Source organism: Mandrillus leucophaeus, unplaced genomic scaffold (assembly GCF_000951045.1).
Source record: "Mandrillus leucophaeus isolate KB7577 unplaced genomic scaffold, Mleu.le_1.0 Scaffold775, whole genome shotgun sequence".
NCBI classification, from domain to species: Eukaryota; Metazoa; Chordata; class Mammalia; order Primates; family Cercopithecidae; genus Mandrillus; species Mandrillus leucophaeus.
In genome coordinates this window covers 567,270-587,036 of record NW_012108419.1, presented here as the reverse complement: position 1 = coordinate 587,036, position 19,767 = coordinate 567,270, and the positions used below count along the sequence as shown (strand labels likewise).

General features: G+C 39.0%; 1 protein-coding gene and 1 pseudogene across 3 annotated transcripts in view; both read right to left on the bottom strand.

Moving 5' to 3' along the window:
• The window catches only part of GRAMD1C (GRAM domain containing 1C), a 124,987-nt gene that overhangs the window by 17,475 nt on the left and 87,745 nt on the right, over nt 1–19,767 (bottom strand). For all 3 annotated transcript variants that reach the window (XM_011966808.1, XM_011966809.1, XM_011966810.1), the window contains one exon: nt 16,153–16,290. In XM_011966808.1, the coding sequence (XP_011822198.1) occupies nt 16,153–16,290 (138 nt within the window). The remainder of the gene's footprint in view (nt 1–16,152; nt 16,291–19,767) is intronic.
• LOC105529640 lies at nt 11,508–13,350 on the bottom strand (annotated as a pseudogene).

Genomic DNA, 19,767 nt, shown 5'->3' with positions numbered 1-19,767 from the left:
AGGCAATGGAACATAAATGATTATATAATCTGTCTTAAGAAGACTATAAGATCATATCTTTATGTTTATGGCAAGATCCTGGTAAAAATTCTCTTTTATTTGCTTAGGGACAATATAGTGATTAAATACACACTTGAACAGAAATACAGTTCTAGAACACAGTGAAGGTCATTTCATGGAAGCCAAAAATTTAAAAAGTATAAATAAAAGCGTTAAAAACTCTATTGAGAGACATGACTGTATCACCTAATGGCCTAGCACAAATCGACTTAGGCAAGTACCAGCATGTTTGACGGCTATTCACCAATATCCTAAAGCATAGGAGCCTTTATCTAACCCATTATACTCATCGTCAAAGGAAGGAAGTAAGGCTTTAGAATACAGCCAGTTTTACTCAACTTCTTTTATATTGCTAGATGTGAGGATTTAATGAGGGATCCTGAAATTGCCTTTTGAGTATCTGGCAAAATCTTGTAACTAAATTAAAAAGGCAAAATCACAAACCATAGTGTCTATCATCCAGGATTTGCTGTAAAATGATTTATTTAGGTATATATAAAAGAAGATATACAACTAATTCTAAATTACTTTTCAGAAGATTACTTTGGTCATATGTCAGCCTGTTTCAGGAAAATGATACAAACAATCTATTGTTAATCAGAAATAGAATTTAAAGATGTAATTTAATTCTGCTGTTAAAACTGCACACTACTCAATGAAGCAACTATCAACAAGGATAAATGGAAAGTATTGGTCTTCCCATGAATGTTACCCTTGTAGTTTCAGTGATGTTACCAATAAGGCCTACTGAGTATTGCTTACCAGAACATCACCTAATTAACATCATCTTGGAATAGTCAATCCTCCAATACCTAAATTAAGCTTATCATAATGTAAAAAAACCTGGAATGAATTGTAGGAAAAATGGCCAGTATGCAAAAGGACATATGAACCATTTTGATATATTAATCCAAAATAATAGAAGGCAGGAATGGCAGAATTTTAAAAATCCTGTGATGTAATAGCGTTTTAAATTGGTGAACCTTCATGCCCATTAGGATAGCTATTATAAATAATAATAACAAGTGTTGGCAAGGCTGTGGAGAAATTGGAAACTTTGTGCATTGCTTGTGGAAATGTAAAATGATACAGTCATAAGGAAAATAGTATGGCCACTCCTCAAAAAATTAAAGATTGAATTTTAATTTTTATATGACGCAGCAATTCCATTTCTAGGTATATAACCAAAAGAACTGGAAGCAGGGATGTGAACAGATAGTTGTATGTCAATGTTCATGGTGGCATTATTTATAGTAGCTAACATGTGTAAACAACCCAAATGTCATTAATGGATAAATGGATAAACAAAATGTGGTATCTACATGCAATGGAATATTACTCAGCTTTAAAAAAGGAATAAATTCTCATACATGCCCCAACATGGATGAGCCTCAAAGGCATTATGCTAAGTGTATTAAGCCTGTCACAGAAGGACAAACATTGTATTATTCCATTTATGCAAGGCACCTTGAGTAGTCAACTTCACAGAGACAGAAAATAGAATGGTGATCATCAAGAATGGAAGAAATGGAGGGTTAGTGTTTAACAGGTATAGCATTTCAGTTTGGAAAGATGAAAAAGTTCTGAAGATGGATGGTGGCAATGGTTGCCCAATAATGTGAATGCACTTAATGCCACTGAGCTGTCCACTTAAAAATGGTTAAATGGGAGCCGGGCGCGGTGGCTCATGCCTGTAATTCCAGCACTTTGGGAGGCCAAGGTGGGTGGATCATGAGGTCAGGAGATCGAGATCATCCTGGCTAACACAGTGAAACCCCATCTCTACTAAAAATACAAAAAATTAGCCGGGTGTGGTGGCGGGCACCTGGGAGGTGGAGCTTGCAGTGACCCGAGATCGCGCCACTGCACTCCAGTCTGGGCGACAGAGCGAGACTCCATCTCAAAAAAAAGAAAAAAAAAGGTTAAATGGTAAATTTTATCTTATGTACATTTTGCCATAATTTTAACATTGATGAGTCTAGGCAAGTGGCATATGGATGTTTTTACACTCTTCATACAATTTTTCTGGAGCTTTACATATTTTTAAATGTAAAAGTTGGGTAAAAAGACTTAAAACTGAGCTTTAATTAAAGGTACTGTCAGGGGGTTGGGTCAAGATGGTGAACTAGATGGTGAACTAGAAGCTGCTCATATGTGCCGCTCTCACAGATAGGAAACAACAGCATTGGTGAACACTGACCCTACTAGCTGATCATCTAAGAAACCATGTCAGAATTCATCCAGGCAGCAAGGGGACACAGAGGGCAGAGAGGAGCAAAGCTGGGCAGCAGCTCCTCTGGGATCAGTGCATATTGGGGGAACCCACCCCCAATATTTCAACATAGGTTCTTTCTATTTTACCTAAGTGTCAGCCAGCTGAGAAATAATGAGAAAGAGTACAAAGAGAAGAATTTTACAGCTGGGCCTCCGGGGGAGACATTACATATTGGTAGGATCATGAGGCCCACCTGAGCCGCAAAAACAGCAGGTTTTTATTAAGGACTTTAAAAGGGGAGGGAGTGTACAAACAGGGAGTAGGTCACAAAGATCACATGCTTCAAAGGGCAAAAAGGAGAACAAAGATCACATGCTTCCGAGACCAGTAAAGATCACAAGGCAAAGGGCAAAGCAAAGGTCACAAGGCAAAGGGCGAAATCAAAAACTCCTGATAAGGGTCTATGTTCAGCTGTGCACGTATTGTCTTGAGAAACATCTTAAACAACAAAAAACAGAGTTCAAGAGCACAGAACCGGTCTGACCTCAAATTTACCAGGGTAGGGTTTCTTCCCCACCTAATAAGCCTGGGGATACTGCAGGAGACCAGGGCATATTTCAGTCCTTACCTCAACCGCATCAGACAGACACTCCCAGAGCAGCCATTTATAGACCTCCCCCCAGGAATGCATTCTTTTCCCAGGGTCTTAATTATTAATATTCCTTGTTAGGAAAAGAATTCAGCGATATCTTCCCTATTTGCACATCCGTTTATAGGCTCTCTGCAAGAAGAAAAATATGGCTCTATTCTGCCCGACCCCACAGGCACTCAGACCTTATGGTTGTCTTCCCTTGTTCCCTGAAAATCACTGTTATTCTGTTCTTTTTCAACGTGCACTGATTTCATATTGTTCAAACACACGTTTTACAATCAATTTGTACAACAGTAGTCCTGAGGTGACGTGCATTATCAGCTTACAAAGATAACAGGATTGAGAGATTAAAGACAGGCATAAGAAATTATGAGTATTATTTGGGAACTGATAAATGTCCATGAAATCTTCACAATTTATGTTCAGAGATTGTAGTAAAGACAGGCATAAGAAATTATAAAAGTATTAATTTGGGGAACTGATAGATGTCCATGAAATCTTCACAATTTATGTTCCTCTGTCACGGCTCCAGCCGGTCCCTCTGTTTGGGGTCCCTGACTTCCCACAACAAGCATGGAGCCAGGAAAAGCTCCTCAATATGGAAAAGGATGAGTGAGTGAGAGTTCCCTGGAGGACTGTACACAGGAACCTGTGCTAGACTAGGATTGGGAGAATTCCCCTGGTTCCCCTGGCCCCACCCCATGCTTCTAAACTGAGGCAGAGAGCCACCCCAGAGTTTCTGCAGTGACCACTCTCAAGTCCATGGGGATCTCTATAAGCCTTGGACTCTGGAACAGAATGACACCAGTACCATATCCCCAGTAGAGGCCACGGTCCTGCCTGGGAGCAGTAAGATTATTGCACTCTGCCTTGCCATACAAGACTTGGTGCTAGCCTTCAGCCCAACAGTCCCACTGCTGCCTGAAATCAGCTGGCAGCCACAGCTTCCTGTTGCCCCAGGAAACACCCTGACAGCAGGGTAGGTGACTCCCACCCACCCCTGCTGCTGGTAGCCAGACAGGCCATGCCTGCTAGAGTGTCCAGCTCAGTGGTCTCCCTTCTGCCCCAACTATGGGGGCAGGCACAACCCCGTGTTCCCCTAGGAAGTATCTAGACAGCAGACTAGGTGACCACATCCAGTCCCACAGCTCTTAGCTGAGTAGGACGTGCAGACCTGAGTGATGCCCAAGGAGGGAGAAGCCCTCCCTTTCAGATCACTGAGAGAGGTGAGATATCTGCCCAGGTATGCAAGGCAGTGGAGGGGCAGAGTGTAATTCTTGCTGCAGGGTTGACCTGGCAAGCATATGGCCTGTCTGCCAACCATGGCCTCTGCTTAAAAGAGCCCCGTGATTCAAAACACCCAACAAAAGAAATGTGACTCAGAGCCAGTCAAAGGGGGCTCCTCCAAGGCCCAAGAGCCGACTAGGGTAGGGGGTCATCACTTTCCCTTTTCACCCCAGAGCACTACTACCAACCATGCCAAAACACAAATGAGTTGTGCTGCAGCGTTAAGAGCCTGCCAGCTAATACTCTTAAACACTACCTACTAGATCACAGCCCAAAACACAACACCAAAATATTTTGCCAGTATACAATACCTGTGAAAACAAAGGTGACACCTGTGAAAACAAAGGGCTCCCACCAGCACCCCTGCCCCAGTCAATGCACAAGCACCCCACCATGCCATCATGGCTGCTGGCATTCATGAGCAGCACAGATCCCACTGCCATCACCCCAGTGAATTGCTTTGGCCAGCAACCCCATTGGAGTATTATGGCCAGTGAACCAGGAACACCTTCACCCCTCCAGTGCAACAGATTTCTAATGTCGAAGGGCCAGAGAACAAAGCTGGGGACACACAAAATTATGTGCTCTAACTCTAGCCCCCCACAGTTAGAGCACACAGTCCAGGAGTTCTGAGCTGGGCCTGGGCCCCCTGAAATCTTCCAGAAGTGAAGACAGTCAACTGAACCCACCTTATTCCACAATCAAACCCCCATGGGCATCAAAGAAAAAAAACCCATCCAAAAGACAGCAGCTTCAAAGATTAAAGGAACATCAGTCCATACAGATGAGAAAGAACCAGTGCAAGAACTCTGGCAACTCAAAAAGTTGGCGTGTCTTCCTACCTCCAAACAATTATACTAGTTCCCCAGCAATGGTTCTTAACCAGGCTGAAATTACAGACGTAGAATTCAGAATATAGATAGGAATGAAAATCATTGAAATTCAGGAGAAACTCAAAACCCAATCCAAGAAATCTAAGGAATACAATAAAATGGTACAAGAGCTAAAAGACAAAATGGCCACTTTAAGAAAGAATCAAACTGATCTGATAGCACTGAAAAACTCACTCTAAGAATTTCATAATACAAATTGCAAGTATTAACAGCAGAATAGACCAAGCTGAGAAAAGAATCTCACAGGGCTGGTTCTCCAAATTAACTGAGACAAAGAAAAAAGAATAAAAAAGAACAAAACCTCTGAGGAATATGGGATTATGTAAAGAGACCAAATCTATGCCTCACTGGCATCCCTGTAAGACAGGGATAGAGAACAAGCAACTTGGAAAACATATTTGAAAATATCATCCACAAAAACGTCCCCAACCTCACTAGAGAGGCCAATATTCAAATTCAGGAAATGCAGAGAACCCCTATAAGATACATACAAGACAACCATCCCCAAGACACCTAGTCATCAGATTCTCTAAGATCAACGTGAAACAAAAAATATTAAAGGCAGCTAGAGAGAAGGGGCAGGCCACCTGCAAAGGGAACCCCATCAGGCCAACAGAGGACCTTTCAGCAGAAACTCTATATTTGAGGGCTTGAGGGCCTATATCCAGCATTCTTAAAGAAACTAAGACCAAGAATTTCATATCCAGCCAAACTAAGTTTCATAAGTGAAGGAGAAATAAGATCATTTTCAGACAAGCAAATGCTAAGGGAATTTGTTACCTGCCTTACAAGAGGTCTTTAAGGTGCTACTAAACATCCAAATGAAAGACTGTTAGCAGCCACCACAAAAACACACTTAAGTACATAGACCACTGACACTATAAAGCAACTACACAATCAAGTCTGCAAAATAACCAGCTAAACAACACAACGACAGGATCAAATCCACACATATCAATATTAACGGGCTTAATGCCCCAATTAAAAGGCAGCAGAAAGTTGGATAAATAAGACCCAACCGTATGCTGTTTTTTTGTTTTGTTTTGTTTTGAGACGCAGTCTTGCTCTGTCACCCAGGCTGGAGTGCAGTGGCGTGATCTCAGCTCCTGGGTTCAAGCAATTCTCCTGTCTCAGCCTCCTGAGTAGCTGGGACTACAGGCAGGCGCCACCATGCCCAGCTAATTTTTTGTATTTTTAGTAGAGATGGATTTTCACCATGTTAGCCAGGATGGTCTCGATCTCCTGACCTCGAGATCTGCCTGCCTAGGCCTCCCAATGTGCTAGGATTACAGGCGGCAACCACCATGCACAGCCAACTGTATGCTGTCTTTATAGACCCATCTCACATGCAACGGCATCCATAGGCTCAATGTAAAGGGGTGGAGAAAACTCTGGCAAGCAAATGAAAAATAAAAAAAACAGAGATTGCTATTCTAATGTCAGACAAAACAGACCTTAAGCCAACAATGATTTAAAAAGACAAATAAGAGCATTACATAAAGGTAAAGGGTTCAATTCAACATGAAGATTTAACTATCCCAAGTATGTATGCAATCAACACAGGAGCATCCAGACTCATGAAACAAGTTCTTAGAGACCTACAAAGAGACTTAAATAACCACACAATAATAGTGGGAGGCTTCAACACCCCATTAACAGTATTAGACAGATCATTGAGGCAGAAAACTAACAAAGATAGTTGTGACCTAAACTTGACACTTAACCAAATGGACCTAACAGACATCTACAGAGCTCTCCACCCCAAAACAGCAGAATATACATTCTTCTCATTTGCACCTGGCACATACTCTAAAAACTGACCACACAATCAGCCATTAAACAATTCTCAGCAAATACAAAAAAAACAAAAATTATATTAACCACACTCTTGGACCACAGCACAAAAACAATAGAAATTAATACTAAGAAGATCACTAAAAATCATACAATTACATGGAAATTAAACAACCTGCTCCTGATGACTTCTGAGTAAACAATGAAATTAAGGCAGAACTCAGGAAATTCTTTGAAACTAATGAGAACAAAGACAGAAAATACCAGAATCTCTGGGACACAGCTAAAGCAGGGTTAAAAGTTTACAGTGCAAAACACCCACATGAAACAGTTAGAAAGATCTAGAAAGAACAAGCTAACATCATACCTAGAGGAACTAGAAAAACCAGAGCAAATCAACCCCAAAGCTAGCAGAAGACAGGAAATAACCAAAATCCAAGCTAAATAGAATGAAATTGAGAAGTGAAAAACCATACAAAAGATCAATGAAATCATGAAATCATAAGTTGGCTCTTGAAAGAATAAATAAGATTAATAGACTACTAGCTAGACTAATTTAAAAGAGAAGATCCAAATAAACACAATCAGAAATGACAAAGGGAACATTACCACCGACCCCACAGAAATTTAAAAAAAAAAAACAACACCCAGAGACTATTATGAACACCTCTATGCACAAAAACTAGAAAACCTAGAAGAAATGGATAAATTTCTGGAAATATAGAACCTCCCAAGATTGAGCCAGGAAGAAATTAAAACCCCATACAGACCAAGAATGAGTTCCAAAATTGAACCAGTGATTAAAAGCCCATCAACCAAAAAAAGCCCAGGACCAGATGGATTCACAGCCAAATTCTACCAGACATGTAAAGAAGAGTTGGTACCATTCCTACTGAAACTATTCAAAAAAAAAAAATTGAGGAGGAGGAACTTCTCCCTAACTCATTCTATAAGGCCAGCATCATTCAGCATCATTCTGATACCAAAACCTGGCAGAGAAACAACACAAAAAGAAAACCTGAGGCCAATATGTTTGATGAGCATTGATGCAAAAATCCTCAACAAAATACTAGCAAACTGAATCCAGCAGCACATCAAAAAGTGAATTCACCACAATCAAGTAGGCTTTATCCCTAGGATGCAAGGTTGGTTCAACATACGCAAATCAGTAAGTGTGATTCATCACATAAACAGAACTAAAAACAAAAACCATGTGATCATCTCAGTAGATGCAGAAAAGGCTTTCAATACAATTCAGCATCTGTTCATGTTAAAAACCCTCAACAAACCAGGCACTGAAGGAACATACCTCAAAATAATAAGAGCCACCTATGACAAACCCCACAGCCAGCATCATACTGAATGGGCAAAAGCTGGAAGAATTCCCCTTGAGAACTGGAACGAGACAAAGATGCCCACTCTCATCACTTCTATTCAACATAGTACTGGAGGTCCTGACCAGAACAATCAGGCAACGGAAAGAAATAAAAGGCATCCAAACAGGAAATCAAACTGTATCTATTTGCAGAAGATATGATTTTTATACCTAGAAAACCCCATAGTCTGCCCAAAAGCTCCTAGATCTGATGAGCAACTCGGCAAAATTTCAGGATACAAAAATCAATATACAAAAATCAGTGGTTTTCTATACCCAACAACATCCAAGCTGAGTGCCAAGTCGAGACCACAATCCCATTCATTATAGCAAAAGAAAAAAAAAGTAAAATACCTAGAAATACGGTTAACCAGGAAGGTGAAAGATCTCTACAACAAGAATTATAAAATATTGCTCAAATAAATCAGAGATGACACAAATGGAAAAACATTCCATGCTCCTGATAGGAAGAATCAATATTGTTAAAATGTTCATACTGCCCAAAGCATTTTACAGATTCAGTGCTACTCCTATCAAACTACCAATGACATTCTTCACAGAATTAGGAAAAAACTTTTCTAAAAATCGTATGGAACCAAAAAAGAGCCCAATAGCCAAAGTAATCCTAAGCAAAAAGAACAAAGCTGGAGGCATCACAATACCCAACTTCAAGCTATACTATAAGACAACTGGAACCAAAACAGCATGGTACTGGTATGAAAACAGACACATAGACCAATGGAACAGAACAGAGAGCCCAGAAATAAAGCCACACACCTACAACCATCTGGTCATCGACAAAGTTGACAAAAAAAAGCAATGGGAAAATGACTCCCTATTCAATAAATGGTGCTGGAATAACTGGCTAGCCATATGCAGAAGATTGAAACTGGCCCCCTTCCTTACACCATATATAAAAATCAGTTCAAGATGGATTAAAGACTTAAATATAAAACTTAAAACTATAAAACCCTTGAAGAAAATTTAGGAATGACCAGGCACGGTGGTTCATGCCTATAATCTCAGCCATCTAGGAGGCTGAGGCAGGCAGATCACTTGAGCTCAGGAGTTCAAGACCAGCCTGGGCGAGATGGTGAGACCTCATCTCTACAAAAAAATACATAAATTATCCAGGTGTAGTAGTGTGTACCTATAGTCCCAGCTACTTGGGGGGCTGAGGCAGGAGAATTGCTTGAGTCCAGGAGGTTGAGGCTGCAGTAAGCTATGTTTGCACCACTGCACTCCAGCCTGGGTGACACAGTGAGACCCTGTCTCGAAAAAGAAAAAAAAAAAAGAAAGAAAATTTGGAAAATACCATTCTGGACATAAGCCCTAGCAAAGATTTCATGATGAAGACATCAAAAGCAATTGCAACAACAAAAAAATTGACAAATGGGGCATAATTAAACTAAACAGTATCTGCAAAGCAAAAGAGTAAACAGACAACCTACAGAATGGGAGAAAATATTTACAAACTATGTGTCTGAAAATGCTCTAACATCCAGAATCTATAAGGAACTTAAAGAAATTAATAAGCAAAAAAAAAACCCAATAAAAAAGTAGGCAAGGGATATGAACAGACACTTTTCAAAAGAAGACATACATCTGGCCAGCAAGCACATGAAAAAATGCTCAACATCCCTAATCACTAGAGAAATGCATATCAAACCACAGTGAGATACTATCTCACACCAGACAGAATGGCTATTATTAAAAAGTCAAAAAATAACAGCTGTGAGGTTGTAGAGAAAAAGGAATGCTTATACACTGCTGCTGGGAGTGTAAGTTAGTTCAGCCATTGTGGAAAGCAGTTTGGCAATTTCTCAAAGAACTTAAAACAGAACTACCATTTGACCTGAGAATCCCATTACTGGGTATCTAACCACAGGAATATAAATTGTTCTACCATAAAGACACATGCACAAGTATATTAATCACAGCACTATTCACAACAGTAAAGACATGCAATGCACAAGAATGTTCATCGCAGCACTATTCACAATAGTAAAGACATGCAATCAACCTAGATGCCCATCAATGGTAGACTGGATAAAGAAAACCTGGTACATACACACCATGGGATAGTATGCAGTCATAAAAAAGAACAAGGCCATGCCCTTTGTAGCAACATGTATGGAGCTGGAGGCCATTATCCTGAGCGAACTACTGCAGGAACAGAAAACTAAATACCCATATTTTCACTTACAAGTGAGAGATAAACATTGAGTACACACGTCCACAAAGAAGGGAACAGTAGACACTGGGGCCTACTTGAGGGTGGAGGTGGAAGGAGGGTAAGGACTGAAAACTACCTATTGGGTACCATGCTTATTACCTGGGTCACAAATTAATCTGTACACCAAACTCCCATGACACACAATTTACCTGTATAACAAATGTGTACATGTACCCCTGAAACTAAAAGATCAAAAACATTTAAAAAGCAGTGTCATGTAACTGTAAACAATGATTTAAAAGAACACAGATTTAAAAGACCCCCTAATTTTGGCCAGGTGCAGTGGCTCACACTGTAAGCCCAGCACCTTGGGAGGCCGAGGCAGGTGGATCACCTGAGGTCAGGAGTTCGAGACCAGCCTGGGCAACATGGTGAAATCCCATCTCTATTAAAAATACAAAATCAAAATTAGCTGGGCGTGGTGGCAGGCACCTGTAATCCTAGCTACATGGGAGGCTGAAGCAGGAGACTCACTTGAACCCGGGAGGTGGAGGTTGCAGTGAGCCGAGATCGCGCCATTGCACTCCACCCTGGGCAACAAGAGCGAGGCTCCGTCTCAAAAAAAATTTTTAAAAAGACTCCCTACTTTTATTTATTTTTCTCACATGAAAATGTTTAATGTTTATGCTGATGCATATCTGAGTGCTTATCATCAAATCAAAGTGTGAAGTAAAAAAAGGCAGTTTAAGAAAGTTCCAGTGTTTCAAAGAGAGCACTTTTTAAAACGTATATACATGAAAAACATTTCATTATACCATAAAATAAATGCAGCACCGTAAGATAAAGGAAGACTAATATATACGGAGTTTTGGTCTTTCTCCCCTCTGCAGCTGCAACCATCTTCAACTTGCTGAACTTAACTCAATGGTTGCAGGAATTTTTTGCCTTTTTTTTTTGTCTCCTATTCAGTTCACATTTCAGGTTGTTCAGCAGATGCCTGTGATTCTGGAGATTCAAATCACTGGTGAAAGTTTTTTCTCTGTTTCCTCAGTTTTTCAGGAGCTTTTCTTCATAAAATGATCTCCTGCTGTTTGAAGTACCTTCGGTCTTCCTCATCAACAAAAACTAAATTCAAAAAGTACCTTACTGAAAATTTTTTATTCACATCTCTCTGTTGGAGTAGGGTCATATCCCACTAAAAATAGTCTCATTGGAATTGATTCACCTTTTACTGGTGCACCATCCATTATTTCATATTTGGTGATTGTTTCTGTTTCTGCTGTGGTACTGGGTCCAATTCCTGTGATCTCTTTTTTGATCAGTTGTAACTCCATATGTTGTATATTTGTTCTTACTAAGAAATAAATTTTTCCGACTATTACATGCTTTAAATGATACCTTGATTTATTATATTCAAATTGTATATGTAGACAATCTTCAATGCCCACTTTTTGTTGTTTTTTTTGTTTTGTTTTGTTTTTTTGGAGACGGAGTCTCACTCTGTCGCCCAGGCTGGACTGCAGTGGTGCGATCTCGGCTCACTGCAAGCGCCACCTTGCGGCTTCACGCCATTCTCCTGCCTCAGCCAGTAGCTGGGGCTACAGACGCCCGGCACCAAGCCCGGCTAATTTTTTGTATTTTTAGTGGAGACGGAGTTAAGTGGAGACCGGGTTTCACCGTGTTAGCCAGGACGGTCTCAATCTCTCCTGACCTCGTGATCCGTCCGCCTCCGCCTCCCAAAGTGCTGGGATTACAGGCCTGAGCCACGGCGCCCGGCCTCAATGCCCACTTCTATCTTAATACAATTGTTAACATCAGGACAGGTGGCAAGCTGGTGAACAATAAGATCATATTCTTTTAGTAAATCTGTCAGTGTTCTTACTATTGTCACTTTAAGAAAATACCTCCAGCGAACACTTGCATAAATTCAGAATCATAACTTCTTCTCTGAGCCACTTCTCCAGGTGAGGCTAGTTCTTGCATTAGGTTTATAAATTCATGAGCATTACTCTTGTCATTGAAAAGTTCCATTTGACCTATAAATTCAATTCTAATTCCTTCATGCTCTAGCCTCTATCCAGGTTGCATAAAGGCTACATTTACCTTTCCTGAAACAGATTCTCCATTATAAAGAGAGAGTGTTTTTCTACTTTGCCATTTTCAGTTTTCATTTCTGTCATTTTCCTGGCTTCCCCATCATTAAAGACAATATTGATCTCACAAATTGGACCAAAAAAAGCCTTCAAGAAAACTCATTGTCAGCACTGCCGCCACATCCCCCCTACTTTACTCCTCTTCACTCAGGAGAACTCTCAGCCCCAGCTCCCTCTGCTCAGCACCCCCAATTTGGAAAATTTAGATCCAGTGGTGGTCATTTGAGTGCTAGAATTAGATTTAATCCACAAATAATTGATTATTTTTAAAAATCATTAAATTCTTACTATTTTTAAAAAGAAGCCTTTAAAACTCGATCTCAAGAAATACCAGCCCAGGTGTGGTAGCTCACACTTGCCCCACTTTGGGAGGCTGATGTGGGAGGGTCATTTAAGGCCACAAGTTCAAGACCAGCCTGGGCAACATAGGGAGATGCTTGTCTCTATTAAAAATGTTTTAAAATTGGCCAGGCATTGTGGTGCACACCTGTGGTCCCAACTACTGAGGCTGAGGTAGGAGGATCACTTGAGCCCAGGAGGTAGAGGCTACAGTGAACTGTGATTGCACCACTGCACTCCAGCCTGGGCAACAGAGCGAGACCCTGTCTCAAAAAAAGAAAGAAAGAAATACTACAACTTTGATTACCAGGTAGCAGGTCACAGGAGAGCAGTATGCTTTGCAGTCATGATCAGATTCTCTTTTGTAATAAAGCTTCTGACTAATTCTAGGTCTAGTCAGCAACATACTTATAACTGTTTAGATTTAGAATTAGCTGGAAGCCTTTGCTTTGCAAAGCCATTTATAACATCAGACAGTCAATATAATCATTGATATTGAAGCCAGATATATCAGAAAACAAATGCAGTTGTGTTTCAGAAAACAAACTTCATTTATCACCAGCATAGAACAACGTCCTAATTCCTCCTAGGTCTTTTCAGCCATAAAAATGGCAGTGCAACATTAACAGGCATCCTCTCAGAAGATAAAGGGAAATAATGTATCCAGTTCTTCTGAAATACCAAGTTCTCTAGGTAGAAATGAGTCACAAGAAAATACAAAATAGATTCAGAAGAAATATAATAAGTTAAATATTAGCTACTGAGTAAAGAGGAAGATTTGTATCTCAGGCATCCCACATTTTTAAAACTGGAAGAACAGAAAAAATATTTTTTTTATTATGAAACTCATAATCACAAGACAATAGCTATTGATAGCAATCTCTTTGCTACTCTACCATCAATAATAAGAACAAAATTGATTTTGGTTCCTAGTATTCATAACAATATCATCTACGAATACATAATTACATGTAGGCCAGGCATGGTGGCTCACGCCCATAATCCCAGCTCTTTGGGAGGCCAAGGCGGGTGGATCACCTGAGCTCCGGAATTTGAGATTGGCCTGGAGCAACACAGCAAGACCCTGTCTCTACCAAAAAAAAAAAAATGCCAAGCATGTTGGTGCATGCCAGTAATCCCAGCTACTCCAGAGGCTGAAGCACAAGAATCACTTGAGCCCAGGAGGCGGAGGTTGCAGTGAGCCGAGGATTGCACCATAGCACTCCAGCCTGGGTGAGACAGCGAGACCCTGTCTCAAAAAAAAAAAAAAAAAAAAATGTATATATATATACACGTTTACATAAAAGTTTCAAATAAAGGAATAATATCTAATGGTTAATAAAATACTTAGATTATAAACTAAATTGCGGCTAGGCGCAGTGGCTCATTCCTGTAATCCTAGTACTTTGGGAGGCTGGGGGGGACAGATTGCTTGAGCCCAGGAGTTTGAGACCAGCATAGCCAACACGGCAAAACCCCTCTACTAAAAAAAATACAAAAATTATCCAGGCATAGTGACGCATGGCTGTAATCCCAGCTACTCAGGAGACTGAGGCACAAGAATCGCTTGAACCTGGGAGACAGAAGTTGCAGTGAGCCGAGATTGCACCTCTTCACTCCAGCTTGGGTGTGGGTGACAGAGCAAAACTCTGTCTCAAATAAATAAATAAATAAAATTGACTATAGAACAACTTTCTCTTTGACTATGTCAAATGACTCACCTTATCTGAATCTCTGCTGCTGCTGCTGAATTCTAATTTTATGTAGCAGGCTAAATCATGTGCTCCCAAAGTTAATAAAATATCTAAAATATTTAGGATAAATTCAGTTGCAAACTAACTATAAGCTTATTTGAGATGTTTACCAAAATAAAACTTACATTTATTTATTTATTTATTTATTTATTTATTTTGAGACAGTCTCAATCTACCACCCAGGCTGGAGTGCAGTGGCACAATCTCAGCTCACTGCAACCTCCAACTCCCAGGCTCAGGAGATCCTCCCACCTCAGCCTCCCAAGTAGCTGAGACTACAGGTGTGTACCACCATGTCCAGCTAATTTTTGTATTTTTTGGTACAGACGGGTCCAGGCTGGTCTCAAACTCCTGGGCTCAAGCAATTCACCCGCCTCAACCTCCCAAAGTGCTGGGATTATAGGCATGAGCCACCATACCCAGTCCCAAAATAAAACTTTTTAACACATAATCAATGAAATTCTTCTTATGAGGATTTAACCATTAATTTCCAATTAAGAAATTTAACCAACTTCTTAGGTGGAACTTTTAAAAATATATTATCTTTGACATAGTCCATAGATACTGCAGTCTCAAGTGTATAGCTCCATGATTTTCACAAAGGGAATACATACATGTACCACCACTCCAATCAGGATATAGAACTTATATGAGCATCCCAAAAGCTCCCTCCCAGTCTTTACTTACCTGACTCTCCACAACAGTAACTACTATGCTGACTTTATGTCCATAAATTTGTTTGGCCTGGTTTTTATCTTTATATAAAGAAATTATGTAGCATGTACTCTTTTATATCTGGCTTCTTTTGCTCAACATTGTTATCTGTGAGTTCTACTCATATTGTTACAAGTATCAGTACTTTGTATTGTTTTCATTGTTATATAGGATTCTTTTGTGGGAATACACACAATCTATTCATCCATTTTATTACTGATGGCCACCTGAACTGTTTTGAGTTTGGGACCATCATAAATAATGTTGCTATGAACACTGTAGCACATCATTCAGAGTACAAATGTACCCATTTCTGAAGAATGTATACCTAGGAGTGGAACTGCTGAGTCACAGAGAATTCATACCTTTGGTAGTTACTGACAAGCTTTTTGGCAAAGTGGGTATTGCAATTTACACTCCACCAAAATTCAGTTATTTCACATGAAACCATTTTGAATTGAGTTCAACCTAATTGAATTGGTACCTTAATGAATAAATATACTTTTAGTTTTCAAAAGGTCTGAACTTACTTGTTGGAAGCATTGCCTAATTAAATTATTATACTGTTCACATGTGAATTTAACCAAATATTTGAATACCAGTTTATATACTGCCAAAATAAAATCAAAGCATGTCTAATTCTTCCTCCTCACAACATAAATCAGTTTATATAGGCTCAACCTTCTAAGAATAATAGCATTCTCCCAAATTTATCATTAGGTAAGAACACAAGGACTAACCTATTATATTTCTAGAACTGGCAAACTTCTGCATAAAGCGTGAACTGGTAAAAAGCAATTCAAACATTCTGTCAGCACTGATATGAAAAACACGGTTGATGAAAAGTCTTCCATGAAGATCTTTCTCAGAAACATTTTCTGAAAAAACAGAAACACAAACCAAAAGAGAAGAAATAAAGAAAGATTATTTTAACGCTTTAGGGGGTTTTGTGGGGTTTTCTTTGTATTGTTTTATTTGGGGCATAAAATCATTTTTAAATATGATTACAATGAGGAGAACATTCCAGAACACTATTAAAACTCCAAATAGGAATTAAATATATACATATGTACGACCTATAACTATGCATAACAATATATAGTTAACTAAACTACATATAATCAATATTTCAACTGTCAAAACCCAAAAGATACAGAAGTATTTAACTTGAATGATACCAAATGGCCATAATACTCAAAAGAATATTTCAAAAGGGACAAAGACAATATACAGACACATAAGATAGTATCTACCATAGAAATTAGCAACTTCTACCTCTGAATGCTCACTCAGTAAATATTAATTTATCAATGGCTATAATATCTGCTGCACTTAGCTTATCAGCCTGAATAATGTTTCAGCTTGACTTAATGTTCACTACCCAAAGACAAGAATGACTATAATCACGACCTATTCTCAACACGACACATTAAAAGAACTAAGAAATCCTTCTGAAAAGTATTCATCAAAGCTAAATAATGCCCAATGAAATATTACATTTTTTCTGGGAATTTGATAATCATAATGATGTTGAAAACTACTAGTGACAAATGAAGAAGCAATATCTTGCTCACCTATTCTCATATGCCCTGGAAATATTATATAAAATACCCCATACTTACATAGTGCTTACTATATGTTAGACATTGTGCTACATACCTTACAAGTATTGACTCATCCTCTCTGCAATTCTATGAGATAAGTGGTAGTTATCATCATTATTTCCAGATGAGGAAACAGAATCACAGAAATAATTGCCAAGGTTCCATGGCTAGTGAGTGACTGACCTGGAATTTGAACCCACTCCAGCTCCAGAGCACACAAACTTAACATCTATTTTATACTGCCAGAAGGAATTTAACTTAGAAGAACCAAACAGAAAAGAAAAAAAAAATACCTAGGAACAGAAGCCTGGCATAATAGAGGAAGTAGCATAAAGCAATCCAATATGAAATTGTAATGATTTCAGGACCAGGATCATTTACTATTATTTCAAGGATTATGCCCCATTGATACAGAATAAAAATTGCCACAAAAGCTCCCCATGTTTCAGAAATCAAGCTCTAAGAATGATCTGGGTAAAGCATCTGTCAATATTAGTCAGGTGAAATCAAAGGGCAATAGTCTATGAATCAGAAAAACTCTTCCAGCTCTGGCTTCATCCCCAGCTACTGCTATTTATCCTCCATTGAATGATTTGTATCTCCCTATTTTGCTCGAGGCATAAAGGACTTACGGATATCAGATAGATATTGATTTGCTTCTCCCTTCAACAATACTCTATGTAGGCAAAAACTATTTACTGCAATTTCAAATAATGGCTCCTTCAGCGTAGAAATGAATCACAAAACTAGGAAATTTTGCTAAGCTTTGTGAGATAACTTTCCAATTGGGCCTGGGAAACAGCTTTTTCTGACATAGAAGTATTATATGTTCATTGTAAAAATAATTCAAATATTCACAAAGGAAGAAAACAACTAAAGGTGATTCTGTTGATCTTGTTCATTTCCTTCACAGAACCTATCCTGACTTGTAGTTATACTTTTATTGGTTTATTGACTTGTTATCTTTCTCCTGCTCACTATAGTAGATCAACATACTATCACTAAATAAAATGATGTTTGGTTTAAAGTGATCTGCAATCTCCCTCACTCCCTCTAAACCCATACACACATCCCCAATCTCCTGGGATGGTTTACTTTTTGTGACCTTTTCAATTGTCACTTCAGTTCATTGACTTCAACCGTCTTCATAACTTAACAACTTTAAAAAAGTAAAAAAATAGATTCATTATTTTACCCATTAAATACATATGACAAGTCCAATATTTTGGAACGTGCTTAGGGAAACCAGTAGGAGCACTTGATTTGTTATCTAATGATAATCTAATAAGAAAAAAATCACCATACACTTTAAATAAAACTCCCCAAACAGACGTCTGAATGTTACATATACCTTCTCACTGCTGTAAAGCCAAATAGCGTTTGCAAGGAGCAAAGTGTAATCAGAGTTCATGTGCAATAAAGAATCTATACACTACTATTCTTTATTTCTAGATATGCACAATTTTCATCAGTTTTATTGTTATCCTTTATGCAACTTACAATGTTACTTTTATAGGATTCTTTGGTTGTGGTCTTTTTTTTTTTTTTTTTTTGGAGACAGAGTCTCACTCTCGGGATTAAAAGCTTGTGCCACCACACTCAGCTAATTTTTGTATTTTTAGTAGAGATGAGCTTTCATTACATTGGCCAGACTGGTCTTGAACTCCTGACCTCATGTGACCCACCTGGCTCGGCCTTCCAAAGTGCTGGGATTACAGGCGCAAGCCAACACATCCAGCTGAAACTACTTTGGAATGACCATTCTTATAAAAAAAGCAGATGAGAAAGAAAAAAAAAAAATCCTGGTTTTGGTGTTACTTACCTATTTGGCCACTGGGGGCCAGAGGAGATCTTCCTAAAGTCCTAAATTCAGGTAAACAGTGTATGACTAATCCATGCCCTGCTGCATACTAAAGCATGAATGGTAAGGACACTAATAAAGCAGTCGCTATGCTACCCTTGATCTTTCCAAACGTCTCCCACTACACTGACTTCAATGGCAATGATCTTACAATTTTAAGAAAAAGAGTCCTTAAAATGCCTACTTAATAAGTACAACAAGCCTCAAGTAATTTGTACTAAATTTTCCTTTAAACAACTACTTTCATTATATTTTTTGCTTTCTCTTTCTCTTTCCCTTTCTCTCTCCTATTGGTGGTTACAAGAAAGTAACACAATCATAGGGTCTATAACATCTATCCTCAAAACTGAAACATAAGAAGTATTATTATTATTATTATCATCATTATCTTTTTTTTTAAGAGACAGGATCTGGCTCTGTAGCCCAGGCTAGAGTGCAATGGTGCAGTCATAGCTCACTGCAGCCTTGACCTCCTGGGTTCAAGTGATGCTCCTGCTTCAGCCTCCTGAGTAGCTAGGACTACAGGCATGCACCACCATGCCCAGCTAATTTTTTATTTGATGTAGAGACAAGTTTTGCCCAGACTGGTCTCAAACTCCTGGCCCAAGCAATCCTCCCACCTCGGCCTCTCCAAGTACTGGGATTACGGATATGAGCCACTGTGCGCAACCAAGAAAAACTAAGATCTTTGATCTTTCTCAAACTTAACACACACAATCTATATTTTGGAAGTTTTTAAAATGTTTTAAAAAATTAAATTTTATATTAAGGAAAACACATTAACATAGTAAGCTTATATCTACATAAAATGGTTGGGAAATGGGCTTACATTGACTAACACAATATTATTGTGTGCTGGGTATTATATATAAAGCAGTGGAGATGTCTCT